At 34.1% G+C, this 14,926-nt stretch overlaps 1 protein-coding gene across 4 annotated transcripts in view; it reads right to left on the bottom strand.

Moving 5' to 3' along the window:
• The window catches only part of USP15 (ubiquitin specific peptidase 15), a 144,921-nt gene that overhangs the window by 69,474 nt on the left and 60,521 nt on the right, over nt 1-14,926 (bottom strand). For all 4 annotated transcript variants that reach the window (XM_032173189.2, XM_032173188.2, XM_032173190.2 and 1 more), the window contains 2 exons: nt 13,158-13,303; nt 8,817-8,878 (listed from right to left, as the gene is read on the bottom strand). In XM_032173189.2, coding sequence (XP_032029080.1) covers nt 8,817-8,878; nt 13,158-13,303 — 208 coding nt within the window. The remainder of the gene's footprint in view (nt 1-8,816; nt 8,879-13,157; nt 13,304-14,926) is intronic.

Genomic DNA, 14,926 nt, shown 5'->3' on the forward strand with positions numbered 1-14,926 from the left:
TAGGGTGTTAGGTACTTAAAGACATAAAAAAGTGAGTTTAAGTAGATTTATATTATATATAAATTGTTTTTCATAGCTCTATTTTTCCTTATTTTGACTGCTTACTTTTACATATAATATTTGATAACATAAAATGTTCCATTTTAAATAAATGAAATTACAATAATTTTTTCAGCCATTATGAATCTAACCACCAAACTTGCAACCCATTTTTATTTAAACTTTATTACAGAAATTTTGAAATATACATTAACCCTCATGTACCTAATATCAGAAACTTAGCTTTAAAAATAACATTCTAGTGCTCGCTTCAGCAGCACAAATGGCCACTACAAAAGGATGGTATTCAAAAATTAACATTCTACCATTCTTATTTTTTCTATAATCCCTTCAGCTTCCCTCCCGCTCCCTCTTTTGCTGGAGTAGTTTAAAGCAAATTCTAGACACCCATAATTTCACCTGAAAACACAACAGTATGTATGTATCCCTAAAAAGTAAGGGATTTTTTGTTTTAATCAGCACAAGTTTTCCTGAGCCTTCATGATTATTCTATTTGATGCCAACTGTCCTTCTTCATTACTTCAGGATGCTCTTTAAGGTTTTGGTATGTTGTCTCTACATTTTTGGTTAGATAATTTATATATGCTTATATTCCCATTTATAGGAATATGACTCCATACCTGCAGTTCTCAGTACTCCACACTGCAGTTCTCTTTAAGTGTAACCTAAACATTTTTGTTTGGCTATTTCATTACCTCAAACTTTAAAGTCTCAGAAAACACCATTCTACATCTGTTTCTTAATGAGAATAACAACATACAAAAAGGCACAAAAGGAAATTTAAGGATTCAAAATGTCTTTCAAAAAGATAACAGCTGGGCATGGTGGCTCACACCTGTAATCCCAGCACTTTAGGAGGCTGAGGTGGGCAGACTGCTTGAGCCCAGGAGTTTGAGACCAGCCTCGGCAACATGGTGAAACTTCGTCTTTATAAAAACAAAACAAAACAAACGAACAAAAGAACAAAAAACCCCAAAAATTAGCCAGGTGTGGTGGTGTGCCTGTGGTCTCAGCTACTTGGGAGGCTGAGGTGGGAGGATCACCTGAGCCTGGGAATTTGAGGCTACAGTGAGCTGTGACTGCTCCACTGCACTCCAGCCTGGGTAATGAGAGTGAGGCTCTGTCTTAAAACAACAACAACAAATTATAGATTTTGGAATATTACTCTAGATTTATGGTTCACAGATTGCATTTCAAATTGAAGATTGGTGTTACTGAAATGTATGAACTGGCTGAATGACAAGGAATAAAGAATAGCTAGAGCCAACATGTATTTTAATAATTTTTAACCAAATGAGTCTATGAATCATTTCCGAATCCATTTAGCTGCTTTGCAGTTATAAATGCAAACAGGGATTAAATATTCTCTAAAAATTTCTAAAGACATTTAAGATAGTGTAAAAAAACAGAATATTGCAGAATCACCTAGGTGCTTAGTATCTGTCCCAACCAAAAAAGTAGTATGCAATGGTTTTATTTATAAAGTTCTTCCTCTCTCCAAGCAGAGCACTCAGGAAGACAGTGCTGTGAAAATACTATTGTGTCATGAGATTAAGTTTATAGTGTTTCAGTCATCAATTTGGAATTCCCTTAATCAGAACACCACAAATGGCAGAGGGACAGTGTATGAGTAAGAGCTATTAGCATGGTTTTCCATTTGATTTTTTTTTCTGCCACTCATGTCCTATTCTGGACGATGGTACATTTTTCTACGGATGTTTTCTAGTCCAAGAAAAATCACCTCTTCAAAATCATCAATGACTCTTTATTTTTTTTTCACCAAATACTTAAGCACATGTCTTTTGACAATACTTTTTGACTAATTAATGAAAATGAATAAATTTAAATCAAATTCTCTCTTTAAGAACCCCCAGGCTTCCATAATGATTCCACTGTAAAATCACTGTTTAGAAATCCAAGATTTTACTAGCTACATGTCTGCACTAAAACAACTAGATTATCCACCCAATGCTAACATCCTCAAAAAAAAAAAAAAAAAAGTGAAATTTAACAGACTTTTTAAAACTAGGGGGGAAAACTTTTTTCTAAGGTATCATTAGAAAGGATCATGTTTTTAAGAGGTTGTTTAAGAAATCAAACTTAAAAACTAGATAAGAAATGCAAGTCCTGATAAAACAAGTAGTGTTTAAAAATGCAGCATGAATATAAAAATTTCAAATTATATGTTGCTATCTAGTAGAAAAATTCAGTTAGAAAACTTTTTTTTTTTTTTTTGAGACAGAGTCTCGCTCTGCTACCCAAAGTGGAGTGCAGTGGTGTGATCTCAGCTCACTGCAACCTCCACCTTTCGCATTCAAGTGATTCTCCAGCCTCAGCCTCCCAAGTAGCTGGGACTACAGGCGCTGGCACCACCCCTGGCTAATTTTTGTATTTTTAGTGGAGATGGGGTTTCACCATGTTGGCCAGGCTGGTCTCGAACTCCTGGCCTCAAGTGATCCGCCCACCTTGGCCTCCCAAAGTGCTAGGATTATAGGCGTGAGCCACTGTGCCTGACCAGAAAACTTCTGAGTGAGTATTTTTTGGGTAGGTTCTTAGATTTCTAATACAGACTTTGAGTTGTTTTAGGTACTGATTAAAAGCATATACACATACTTTTTTTTGTAACTAAATGACTACATGTTTTAAATTAAATTTTACCCTTAACACTTTTTGAATATTTAGCATTTCTTCTCAAGTACCCCCCAAAATTTATGCTTCAGGTGAGGATACACAGTTTCAAATCTAATCAAAATGGGGCCAATACAATAGGACATCAGAGCACTAAGTAGGTTCCTCTATTTTCAGCAGTATCGAACAGACAAAATACTAACATGCGGTTTCACATGTGCCTACTTGTGGTAATATTCTTATATTTTCTTGCTCATATGAAGTACTTAAAATGCAAATTCCTTGGCTAACTATAAAGATTTACATTTTGCTGGTCTGGGGTGGGAACCCTGGATGCCACTATGTGGTTCACATAGTAAATGTCAATAAACATTACTTACAAAATTTCTGAGTGTCATCCTTAGACCAACAGCATTGGTGTCAACTGCAAGCTTATTAGAAATGAGCCACACCCAGATATAATGAATAAGAAATTCTGAGGATGGGGCCCAGGAAACTGTTTTAATAAATTCTACCAGTGATTCTTCTATCACCATATTACAGCTTTAATTATTTTTCTTTGGTATTTGACACCCTAGCTAGGAACTGGTTATGTGCTATGCAACATTATGGACAAATTCCACGTTAGTGATATATATTAGAACTAGCATTTTCATGCCATCTTGAAGGCCAGGGGTTGTCTTCTGGCAAATGTGACAATTTTGAGGAGTATAAACTGTTCTATATCTTAATATCTTGAAGTCCTTCCTAAGGACCTAAAATTACATGCCCTGTGCTGGAGTTAAATCTGCCTAAGCTAATATTATGTGCTTATAACATGCTTTTCTGTTTTGTTTTTTTTTTTTCCTTTTTGGAGACAGTGTCTCACTCTGTTGCACAGGCTGGAGTGCAGTGGTGTGATCACAGCTCTTTGCAGCCTTGAACTCCTGGGCTCATGCAATCTTCCCACCCCAGCTTCTGGAGTAGCTGAGACTACAGGTGCATGCCACCATACCTGGCTAATTTTTGTATTATTTTTTGTAGAGACAGGGTCTTGTTATGTTGCACAGAGTCATCTTGAACTCCTGGGCTCAAGTGATCCTCCTCCTCTGGCCTCCCAAAATGCTAGGATTACAGGTGTGAGCCACCTTGCTCAGCCTAAAATGTGCTTTTCAATGAACACAGAGGCATTCTATTTTTTTTTTTTTTTTTGAGTTGGAGTCTCACTCTATCACCCAGGCTGGAGTGTAGTGGTGCGATCTTGGCTCACTGCAACCTCTGCCTCCTGGGTTCAAGCAATTCTCCTGCCTCAGTCTCCTCAATAGCTGGGGTTACAGGCGCCTGCTACCACGCCTAATTTTTGTATTTTTAGGAGAGACGGGGTTTCACCATGTTCATCAGGCTGGTTTTGAACTCCTGACCTCAAATGATCCGCCTGCCTCGGCCTCCCAAAGTGCTAGGATTATAGGCATGAGCCACCGTGCCCAGCCCCATTTGTTTTTTTTAAGCCAGTCTTCATCCAGAAAAAAGAATCTGTATCCTTGCTTCAACTATAGAAATATAATATAAATAAATTTAGCAAGTGATACTTCCTCAAACTTGTTTCCTCTTTTCCTATTATCTCTACTCCGATTTCCTTCTACTGTGCTTTTTCTATGTTCTTAAATATTTATGAATCTCATTGTTTCTTTCTCTCAACTGTATGTTTTAAAGTTTCATCTAGTTTTAAAGATTTCACCACTGTTACTATCATTTCATTTTTCTTATTTGCTCTATTTACCAGTGATGGATATTTAGCTAGGCTATCTCCAAATCCCCACTACCACAAACTATGCAGCTACAAAGATTATAACCTCAAAGATCTGTTTAAAAATTCCTCTGAGTGCTGGGTCAGAGGGATTAAACACTTCTGATTTAATTAACTATTGACTGATTTACAGAATGACAATATTAGTTTACACTCACATCGTAAGTACACAGATGTCTACACCATACCCAACACTTGGCATCAGCAAACTTTTAAATATTTGTCATTTTGATGGGTGAAAAATTGTATCTCATTTACTTTCATTTTTTTCTGATTACTAGTAAGTTTGTCTGTCTTCTCATCTACCTGTCAGCACTTGGCTACCCTTTATTTAAATTGTCTGTTAGTATCTTTTACCTATTTTTTAAAAGCTATTGCTCTTTGTTTCTGTTAACTTATAGGAGTTCTTAATATATTACAGGTATTATTCCCTTTAGGTTTTAAAAGTTCCAAAGCTGACATCTGACTTTTTAACTGTTGTGTATAGTTCTTTTAACAGAAATCCTTAATTCTGATGTAATCAGATCTACTAAATTTGAACATGATGTTCTATGATCCCTATGATGTAGTTATTCTCCAAAATTTCTACTATTCACATTTATTTATTTATTTATTTATTTATTTTCAGATAGAGTCTCACTCTGTCACCCAGGCTGGAATGCAGTGGCACGATCTTGGCTCACTGAAACCTCCGCCTCCCGGGTTCAAGCGATTCTCCTGCCTCAGCCTCCCGAGTAGCTGGGACTACAGGTGTCCACCACTATACCAGCTAATTTTGGTATTTTTAGTAGAGGCTGGGTTTCACCATGTTGGCCAGGCTGGTCTTGAACTCCTGACCACTCAAAGTGCTGGGATTACAGGCGTGAGCCACCATGTCCAGCCTACTATTCACTAAATATAAGTGAATTCATTAAATATAAGTGTTATATTTCTTGTTTAGGTCTTTAATCCTTCTAGAGTTAGCCTTTGCATATAAAGTTGAAGGTACGGATCTAGTTTTCTTTTTTTTCCAAATAGCCAGTACTCCTACTAAATCTAAGTAATCATCTTCTTTAAGCAACCTCACTACCTAGTTGTGCCACATCATATACCAAGTTGTCAAATATACATGAATCTTTCTGAGATTACTAGTTTATACCAATCTATTTGCCTTTCTTTTGCTAGCATTATGTTTTTATTAGTATAATTTTACAGTAACTCTCAATTACCTTGTAGGTCTAGTGTTCCTTCCTTCCTCTTTTTTGTCAAAACTGACTCAGCTAATTCTGGACCTGTATTGGTCTATGCTAACCTTAAAATGAATTTGTCAAGTTTCTTAAAAAAAAAAAAAAATTTTGAACAGGAGACACTGATGTGCTTTAAAGAAAACAGGCATTACTAGGTTAAGCCATGTATCACACGACAATCTTTTATTTTCTAATAAACTTAGATTTTTTTTCTCATGAAGGTTTTATGCATTTTTAATTAAGTTAATTTTTGTTAGACTATTTTCTAAGTGAGTTTCTCATGATAAATGGCAGGGGTTAGAAATCTATGGCTCACAGGCCAAATCCAAGCTTGCCATCTACTTACAAAGAAAGTTCTATTGGAACACAGGCATTGCCATGTCTTGACATGATGTCTAAGGCTGCTTTCATACTACATCAGCAGTTATAGTTATGACAGAGACCATATGGCCCACAAAGCTGAAAACATTTAAAAAAGATTGCTGATCTCTCGGTATAGAAAAAACAACTTTTTATAAATTAATCTTATATTAGACAACCTTGCTGAATTTTCTCAGTTCTAGTAGTTTGCTGACTGTTTTGGATTTTATACAAATGACTATATCATATATGAATAGTGAACTTTATTTCTTCTTTCTTATCTCCTACTCTTATTTAAATTGTGCTCAAAATTTCTCAATGAAATATAACTTCTGCTATAGACTTGAGGTACACAGGCTGTATCAAGTTAGAATTTCCCTTTATTCTTAGTTTTCTGAGAATCTTTTCATACGCAGGTGCAAATTTTTTTCTGTATTCTAGTAAATTATTATTTGGCAATTTATGACATATTACTGTATAGCATTTCTTACATTGCATAGGGAATGGATATTTAACTTTTCTATGCTTTACTATATGGCATCCTTATTCAACTAGTAGATTCAGTGAAAAATAGGACTCTTAATTGTACTTTTGTCATCTCTAGTACAGCATCTGCATTCACCAATATTTACTGCATGAGTATGGTGTGTTGGGTATTACGTAGGTAATTGTGTTTTCTTTCACACAAAGCCAAGTACTACAGTTGTTGGAATAAATAAAAATGATATTGTGCTACTAGGGAATAAAAGAAAATATAAAATTAGTCTTATCTTTTGGGCAAAAATCAGTCATTTTAAGTAGAAATGATTTCTCAATCTTTAGAACTCATGGATTTTTTTTTAATATTAATCCACAATTTTGTAATTTCAAAAATAATTTAAAGATATAGCAAGTACATAGCAATCTAAACATTTAGGAAACAACAGTGGTTCTGTTTTGAAGACTAAAAGTAAATGTTCACAAAAAAATATTCCTATCTAAACATCAGTTATGAAATCTACATAATTCAACCCACATGCTTTTAATATTAACATCTTCTTAATAAAAGTTCTACTTCTAGCCGGGCGTGGTGGCTCACGCCTGTAATCCCAGCACTTTGGGAGGCCGAGGTGGGAGGATCACGAGGTCAGGATATCAAGACCATCCTGGCTAACACGGTGAAACCTCGTCTCTACCAAAAATACAAAAAAATTAGCCAGGCGTGGTGGCAGGCACCTGTAGTCCCAGCTACTCGGGAGGCTGAGGCAGGAGAATGGCGTGCACCCGGGAGGCGGAGCTTGCAGTGAGCCAAGATCACGCCACTGCACTCTAGCCTGGGCGACAGAGCAAGACTCCATCTCAAAAAAAAAAAAAAAAAAAAAAAAGAAGTTCTACTTTTATACTAAGTTCTACCCTGCACTACATCCAACTAAGTAGGGTAAGAATAAAAATCACCTCCATGTAATTAACATATTTAGGTGCCTTCTCATGATATTTTTTAAATGAAAAAAAAAAAAAAAACAAAAACTTCATGTAAGATAAAAAGGATAGAAAACCACTTATAAAAGGTACATTGTATTTTATTTTATTTATTTATATATTTATTTATTTTTTGGAGAAAGTCGCACTCTGTTGCCCAGGCTGGAAGTACAGCGGTACGATCTCAGCTCATTACAACCTCTGCCTCCTGGGTTCAAGTGATTCTCGTGCCTCAGCCTCCCAAGTGGCTGGGATTACAGGGATGCATCACCACTCCTGGCTAATTTTTGTATTTTTAGTAGAGATGGGGTTTCACCATGTTGGCCAGGCTGGTCTTGGCCTCCCAAAGTGCTGGGATTACAGGGATGTGCCACTGCGCCCAGAGGACATTGTAGTTTTAAATAAAATAAAGTAGCAGATTTTTTTATTTGCTTGGTTAAAATGTACTAAATTGTTATTAATTTTTAAAAAATATCATTATTTTAAGAATTTCAAAATATATGTTCACAATCCCTTATCAGAACATCTGAAATTCCAAAGCTCTGAAAACTTAAAAATTTTTTCACAGTTCATTTGGTGGCAACCTAACCTGAACTGATACAATGCTATTTATAGTCCTTATTTATCCCACTTAGTGTGAATATTTGCTGAAAAAATATTAATGTGTTTGATTATAAAGTGTCCTTTTGCAGAAAAAGAAACATTACAGTAATGGGCGGACATGTACCATACTACTTCTTAAAGCTTTGAGAAGTCTGTATATTTAAACACAACTGGCCTTGTGTTTCGATAATGGAGTGTAGATCTATTAGTTCTAAAACAGCTAAAAAGATTCCTAATTCTTCTTTCATTTACCCTCAAAAATACCTCATATACTCCTCTATCTCTATTTGTTCTTTTTTATTCTAAAACTTTTCATTTGAATAAATATATTACTTCCACATCAGATTCATTTTGATAAAGAAATATTTTAAGATACTTTTAAAAAGCACAAAAAAGCTTCAAAAAATTAAACAAATGTTTAATGATTTGACTGTATTAGACAATGCAACTTTCTCATTTATACCATATATTTATACTAGGCCTTAATATATTTGAATTGGAAGCTTTAAAAATACTAACATACTAATTAAGAGCAAATTTAGATAGCTTATATACTAAGAACAAAATACTCAAATATAAAGAAGGCATGAATTTCTGCAATACACAACTAGGTTCTTCTATCATTGTGGATTTGATTATCTAACATCAAGGGCTTCAAAATCATACAATAAGCCATAAGAAGTGGGAGCACTTACTTAGGAGTAGAAGGACCCCTTGGCCATGTTCCATCTTCATTTTTCTGTTCTATCACTAATACCTGCAAATATGACACAATAAAAGGGTGTTTTTCCATAACTCTGAAGTTAAAATAACTTTAGAAGATAGCTGGATAAACTCAGAAACTAAAGTAACTCTGTGATTATTTAAAGGAAAACAGTAGACAAGGTGAACAGGTAATCTGCATTTCGATTCCAAAGCTAGGCAGGGGAGACTAAAAGACCTCAAATAACAAGAAATCAGCAATGATAGTGAGAAGGAACCCTAGAAGATAAACCGTAAAGAAAACCATTGGTTCCATTAAGTATAAGAAAACTTAAACCAAGTAAACAGAATATAAATTCCTTGAATTTAGAGAATAAATTTTCTATTTGTATTTGCAGGTTGAACAGAGAACTCTGTAAATAACAGATGCTCAATAAATGTTTGCAGTTGTAAAACATACTGACATAGGATCTTGGCTAACTTATTTTTATGCAAATGCAGACGAAGGGTGACATAGATAATTCCAAATTACAGATTATGTAGAATTTATTTGGGGTTTTGAAATTAGTGTGTATTTACATTATCACAATGGAAATTATAGAATCTTTAAATATACAAATGATAGAGTCCCATTTATGAGAATCAGACTGAAGTTCTCTGTTACAGCATGGATGAGGCAGACAGAAATCACCTCTAATAAATAAAAAGTATAGGCTTAGGGAGAGCTATAGTTTATTTTAAAACACCCTAACATCTTTCCTTATATCTTCCAGTCTAATAAGTCTTTCTAGTTTTTGCTATGGATTAGTCTGTGCAAAGAAGAAAAACTTAGCAAAAATGATTAAATTAGCAAAGGAAATATGTGATAATACCAACAAAAAGTTAAAATCTACAATTTCCATTGAAAAACTGTAATACAGACAATATGACGTGAAGTAAATCCAAGGCATTATAAATTTGAATACATTTCATTTACTGTTTCATTGTCATTTTCATAAAGTTGCAATTTCATAACCTACTCTACATGCACTTAGTAATATATTTTTGTGAACTATGTTTCCAGGCCATGTACAAATTGGCATTTAGAGCCTAGCTATGTAAAATGTAAGCATGTTTCAGAGTATATGTAACAATAAAGTGTTGATTTAAAAAAAATTCATGAAATATTGTTAAAAGAGATGCTAATTAAAATATTAAAGTTAGTTTTAAAAAATCTTATTTCACACATTAAAAAGTATATTTTTACCATATAAAAAATAATTGTACCATGTACCTAATATACTGATCCCCTCCTGATCACATTCCTCTCCCTACCTACTAGAGACAAGTAATCACTGTCTCAATTTTCTGATTTTCATTCCGATACAGTTTTACAAATTTTTAAAGATTAACAAAGTAGAATTTAGAGAGTGATTTTTAACTCCTCAAGAATGTTTTGCTTTACTGCAATTTATACAAGAGTAAGTTACATATTAACTATATGTATAAATATACATATAAACTTTACAATCATTTAAGGACTTAAATCAGTTTTAAAACAAGAGATTTTAGCTATAGAAGATTTCAAAGTTATGCATTTAATATAATTTAATATTTAATATAATTTAATATAATTATAAATAATAATAAATAATAATTATAAATATTTAACCATAATGCCTAACAGTATTTATACTTAAAATTCCATGTTTTAAAAACCACAAATACTAATGCTGAAGGCCATCAGAAATATTAAAATTCAGTCCTTTATTCAAGTGCATCATTTTCTGAATAAAATTTTGTTATAGTTAAAACTTTAACTCAAAATAAAAATATTTTTGAAAAGATTTCAAAATTAAAATTAAACCCACACAAAAAGGAGAGAAGAAATGCTTCACATTTTGGGAGGCAAACTCTTCAATAATATGTCTTTGTTTTATTTTCTAGTGAGGATACTTTCAATTTAAGTATTAAAAAAATAAGGTCCAGGAGAGGGTTTAGTTCATTTATCTTCTCTGGCTGAAGAATTATTATAAAATCTGAAAAATTTAATGAATATTCTTTGAAACATTTCTGTTTTTAAAGGTCAAGTCCTGAAGGATAGTTAATCTTATTATTTTCTCATCTGCCATCTGATAAATATATACCTATCAAGAACATCAAATTATTTAACTTCTCTAAGTCTCAGTTTTCTAATGTACATGATGAAAAGAGTAACACTCATTTCAGAGGATTGCTGAAAAGGTTTAAATAAAGAATTCTACAGATTTCAAATTGTACTTTTGGAGCTACCTCAAGGCCTAATGGATGAAAACCAAGGAGAGAGGTTATGTCTACTGGAAGAGAGAAAGAGAGAGCTGGTTACATAAAAGGGCAGTGTTGGCTAATCAGTGGATTTCCAAGGTCCACACTTCAAGCTTCCATCGGCTTCATTTCCCTTTTAACTGTAATACATATTGGATTTTGTAAGATTTTTCTTAAGAATATAATGACTAAAATAAATCTGAAAATCACTGTATTTTGACAGCCTAGTACAATTCTTGACATATAGTGGGCATTTACTAAAAATTAATTTCCCTCACTTTATCTGAATTTTTCCACAACTCAGAATCATATTATTGATGTTAACAGTAATTTTTAAATAAAACAAAAAAATCTTCCATTTATCAGAGCACGGGGCATGTTAGGTTCTGAAAATAAAAATGGGGTACAAAGTCTAACCAAAACAAGGACCTCATAGTCTGGGGAGATTAAAATACAAATAACTAAAGCATATAATGAACAATACAAAACAAATATACATAAATCTTTGTGGAAGTTAAGGAAGCAATTCTTTTCTCCAAAGTAGAAACATCCTGTACCTCAATGGATATTGACAGAAATAGGGAAGGCTGAATAGATGATGTGACATTTGAGTTAGAACCTGAAGGACGAATAATCTGATACAGCTGGCCTACATGATGGTATGGGATGGTTAATTTGATTATATGGATGGTTAAAAGGACTTTTTGCTGGATGAATACAGGGACTCCAAAGACGTGTACATCATCAGGCAGATGGAATAACACATCAGAAAGCACAAGAATATGGAATAGCATAGTGTGTTCAGGGAACTATAAGCAGCCAGTTTGGTACTGCTTGAGTATAAACCACAAAACAAAGATAATCTAAAGATGGTGGAACAGTAGGTAGGAGGTTAAAACCTAACTTGCATGCTGGCTTAAAGTGCCTGGACTTAATTATTCAGGAACCAGGAAAAGTTTATGAAAGGAAGACAGCGAAGTTTACATTTTAGAATGAGTATTCTTGCAAAAACAAGACTGTCCTATGGTTATCTGCTAATAACAAAAAAACGAAGAAAGATTGAACAGACATACAAGAGCCTGGAGCTAGAGGAATTTGTGAAGAGACTATGAAAGATAAGGGCTGAGAATGGAACACAGAGATTACTTCAAGACATAGTTAGAAGATAGAATCAGTAGGACTTGCTGACTGTGACTAAATCTCTTCATTTCTCAATACTTTATTAAAAAAATACCGGCCAGGCACGGTGGCGCACACTTGTAATCCCAGCACTTTGGGAGGCTGAGGCGGGCAGATCAAGAGGTCAAGAGATCGAGGCCATTCTGGCCCATCCTGGCCAACATGATGAAACCCTGTCTCTACTATAAATACAAAAATTAGCTGGGTGTGGTGGCGCATGCCTGCAGTCCCAGCTACTCAAGAGGCTGAGGCAGGAGAATCACCTGAACTTGGGAGGCAGAGGTTGCAGTGAGCCCATATTGCATCACTGCACTCCAGCCTGGGCAACAGAGTGAGACTCCATCTCAAACAAACAAATAAGCCAAATTGGGAGCTGACACCTTTCAACAAGGGCTGGCAAACTAGAGTTCACTTAGCTTGCTGCACATTTATATAAATAGCTTTATTAGAACATAGCCATACTCATTTATTGATGTATCATCTATGCTTGTTTTTGTGTACTACAATGGCAACCTTTTAGATGCTACTTTATGGCCTGCAGAGAACTGTAATTTGTAACAAAGAACTGTGTAAATAAGAAATCCTCCATATATGTTTACTATTTGGTCTTTCACAGAAAGTTTGCTGACCCACCTTATAATATTAGCTGAGATTTTTTTCTAATTAAAAATGATTTCTTTTTAACAAGTAGATTATTCCCAAGCTCAAGGAGGGAATCAGAAGTCAGAGTCAGTAACCAGCAAGGAGAGACAAGAGATGAGTTTAGAAAGAGGAAGCCAGAAACAGTAGAGCCCATTATATATTGCCAGGATCATTATTAAAGTTTGTGAATCCAAAAACCTCATGTACAGTAGGCTTAAAATAAACAATACCTGTCCTTGGTATAAACCAGCATCCTGAATGGTGCTGTCTGGTTTATTCAGTGGTTCAAATGTATTACTCATGTATTTGTTCCACAATCTGGTCTCCTTTTCATCTGGAATATTGAAGATTTTTCTTATTTCCTTTTCAATTGTATCTAGATTGAAGGAGGAAAGATATATAAATATAGTGTTTCAAAATACACCACATACAGCTAAATGTTACCAGCATAAAAATTACTTAAAATACTAATAGAAAATCAAGACTAAATATGTAATAAATCTATAAAACACAAACCAACAAAAGGGTTTTTAATACCAAGTGTGCTTTTTATGGAAAAAATGGTATTTGTACTCCAACAAATTACTTGGGGAATTAAAAATCTCAAAAGGTAAGAGTTCAATCACCTAACACTAAAATACAATTTATGCTACACAGGATAAACTTTAACTTTTAACATATTATAATTCAAATATTTTCTGAGGAGATGTAGGAATTAGAAATTAAAGTATGATTAAGAGATGTTACAGATGCAAAATTTTTTAAGTACCACATAAGCAATTTAAAAATAGTTTATATTAAACTGAACAGCTAACTAGAATATATGGACACAATAAAAAAGAAAGTGCCTTGTTTGAAGGGATGTCTGTATTCACCAAAATTTAGTATTTTCAAGGTAAAGCCATGCCTTTTTCTGATTTCTAAATCAATTTACTTAAATTTCATCTAGTTCTGGTCAATAACTTGCCTAACCAACTCAAGAAAATAGTAATCAAAATATTTTATGATATATGAATACAGAATACTTTTAAATTTTAGAATAGTTGGTTAGTTTTGAAAAAAATTATAAAATATTAAACTTAATAATATGTTCTCTGAAGAAATATGAAAACCTACATCTGTCCTACATAATTTAGTCCAATAATACTATCTACTTAGCAGCTAATGTTTTGTAATAGTCTTGTAGTCAGTGAGGTTTTGATAAGGGCATTACATCAGTAGGAAAAAAAGGCACTAATTCAAAATATCAACAGCATTATCTCAAAACTTAAAGCAAATCACCCAGAATATTTAAATAATTACATAAAATAAATATACTGTTAGTACTTGTATTAGTCTGTTCTCACACTGCTATGAAGAACTACCTGAGACTGGGTAACTTATGAAGAAAAGAGGTTTAATTGACTTACAATTCCATGGGCTGTACAAGAAGCATGGCTAGGAGGCCTCAGGAAACTTACAATCATGGTGGAAGGCGAAGGGGAAGCAAGCACATCTTATCATTGAGGAGCAGGAGAGAGTGCGAAGGGGGAAGTGCTACACACAAACAACCGTATGTCATGAGAACTCATTCACTATCACAAGAACAGCAAGGGGGAAATCTGCCTCTGTGATCTAAACACCTCCCAGCAGGCACCTCCTCCAACACATGGGTGATTACAATTTGACACGAGATTTGAGTGGGAACACATAGCCAAGCCTTATCAGTACTGTTTTCTATTTTGGCAGGGTTGTATTTTTTTCTTTTCGTTCTTTTTATTAAAGTGAACATGTATACAGGAACATGCACTAATCATCAGTATCTTGTGATAAATTTCCAAAGCGGACACACCCATGTAAACTGCACCAAGATCAAGAAACAAAACATTACCTAGAAAGAGGATAAAGGAAGAAGCCAAGGAAGGGAGCTGTTTTAATCTTTCTATAAAAGTGAATAAATGTTTCTTGAGGGCAGAAATAATTTTTGCTCTTGGCAAAAATACCAAAAATACTGACAAAT

The sequence above is a fragment of the Hylobates moloch genome, unplaced genomic scaffold, assembly GCF_009828535.3.
Source record: "Hylobates moloch isolate HMO894 unplaced genomic scaffold, HMol_V3 SCAFFOLD_13, whole genome shotgun sequence".
NCBI classification, from domain to species: domain Eukaryota; kingdom Metazoa; phylum Chordata; class Mammalia; order Primates; family Hylobatidae; genus Hylobates; species Hylobates moloch.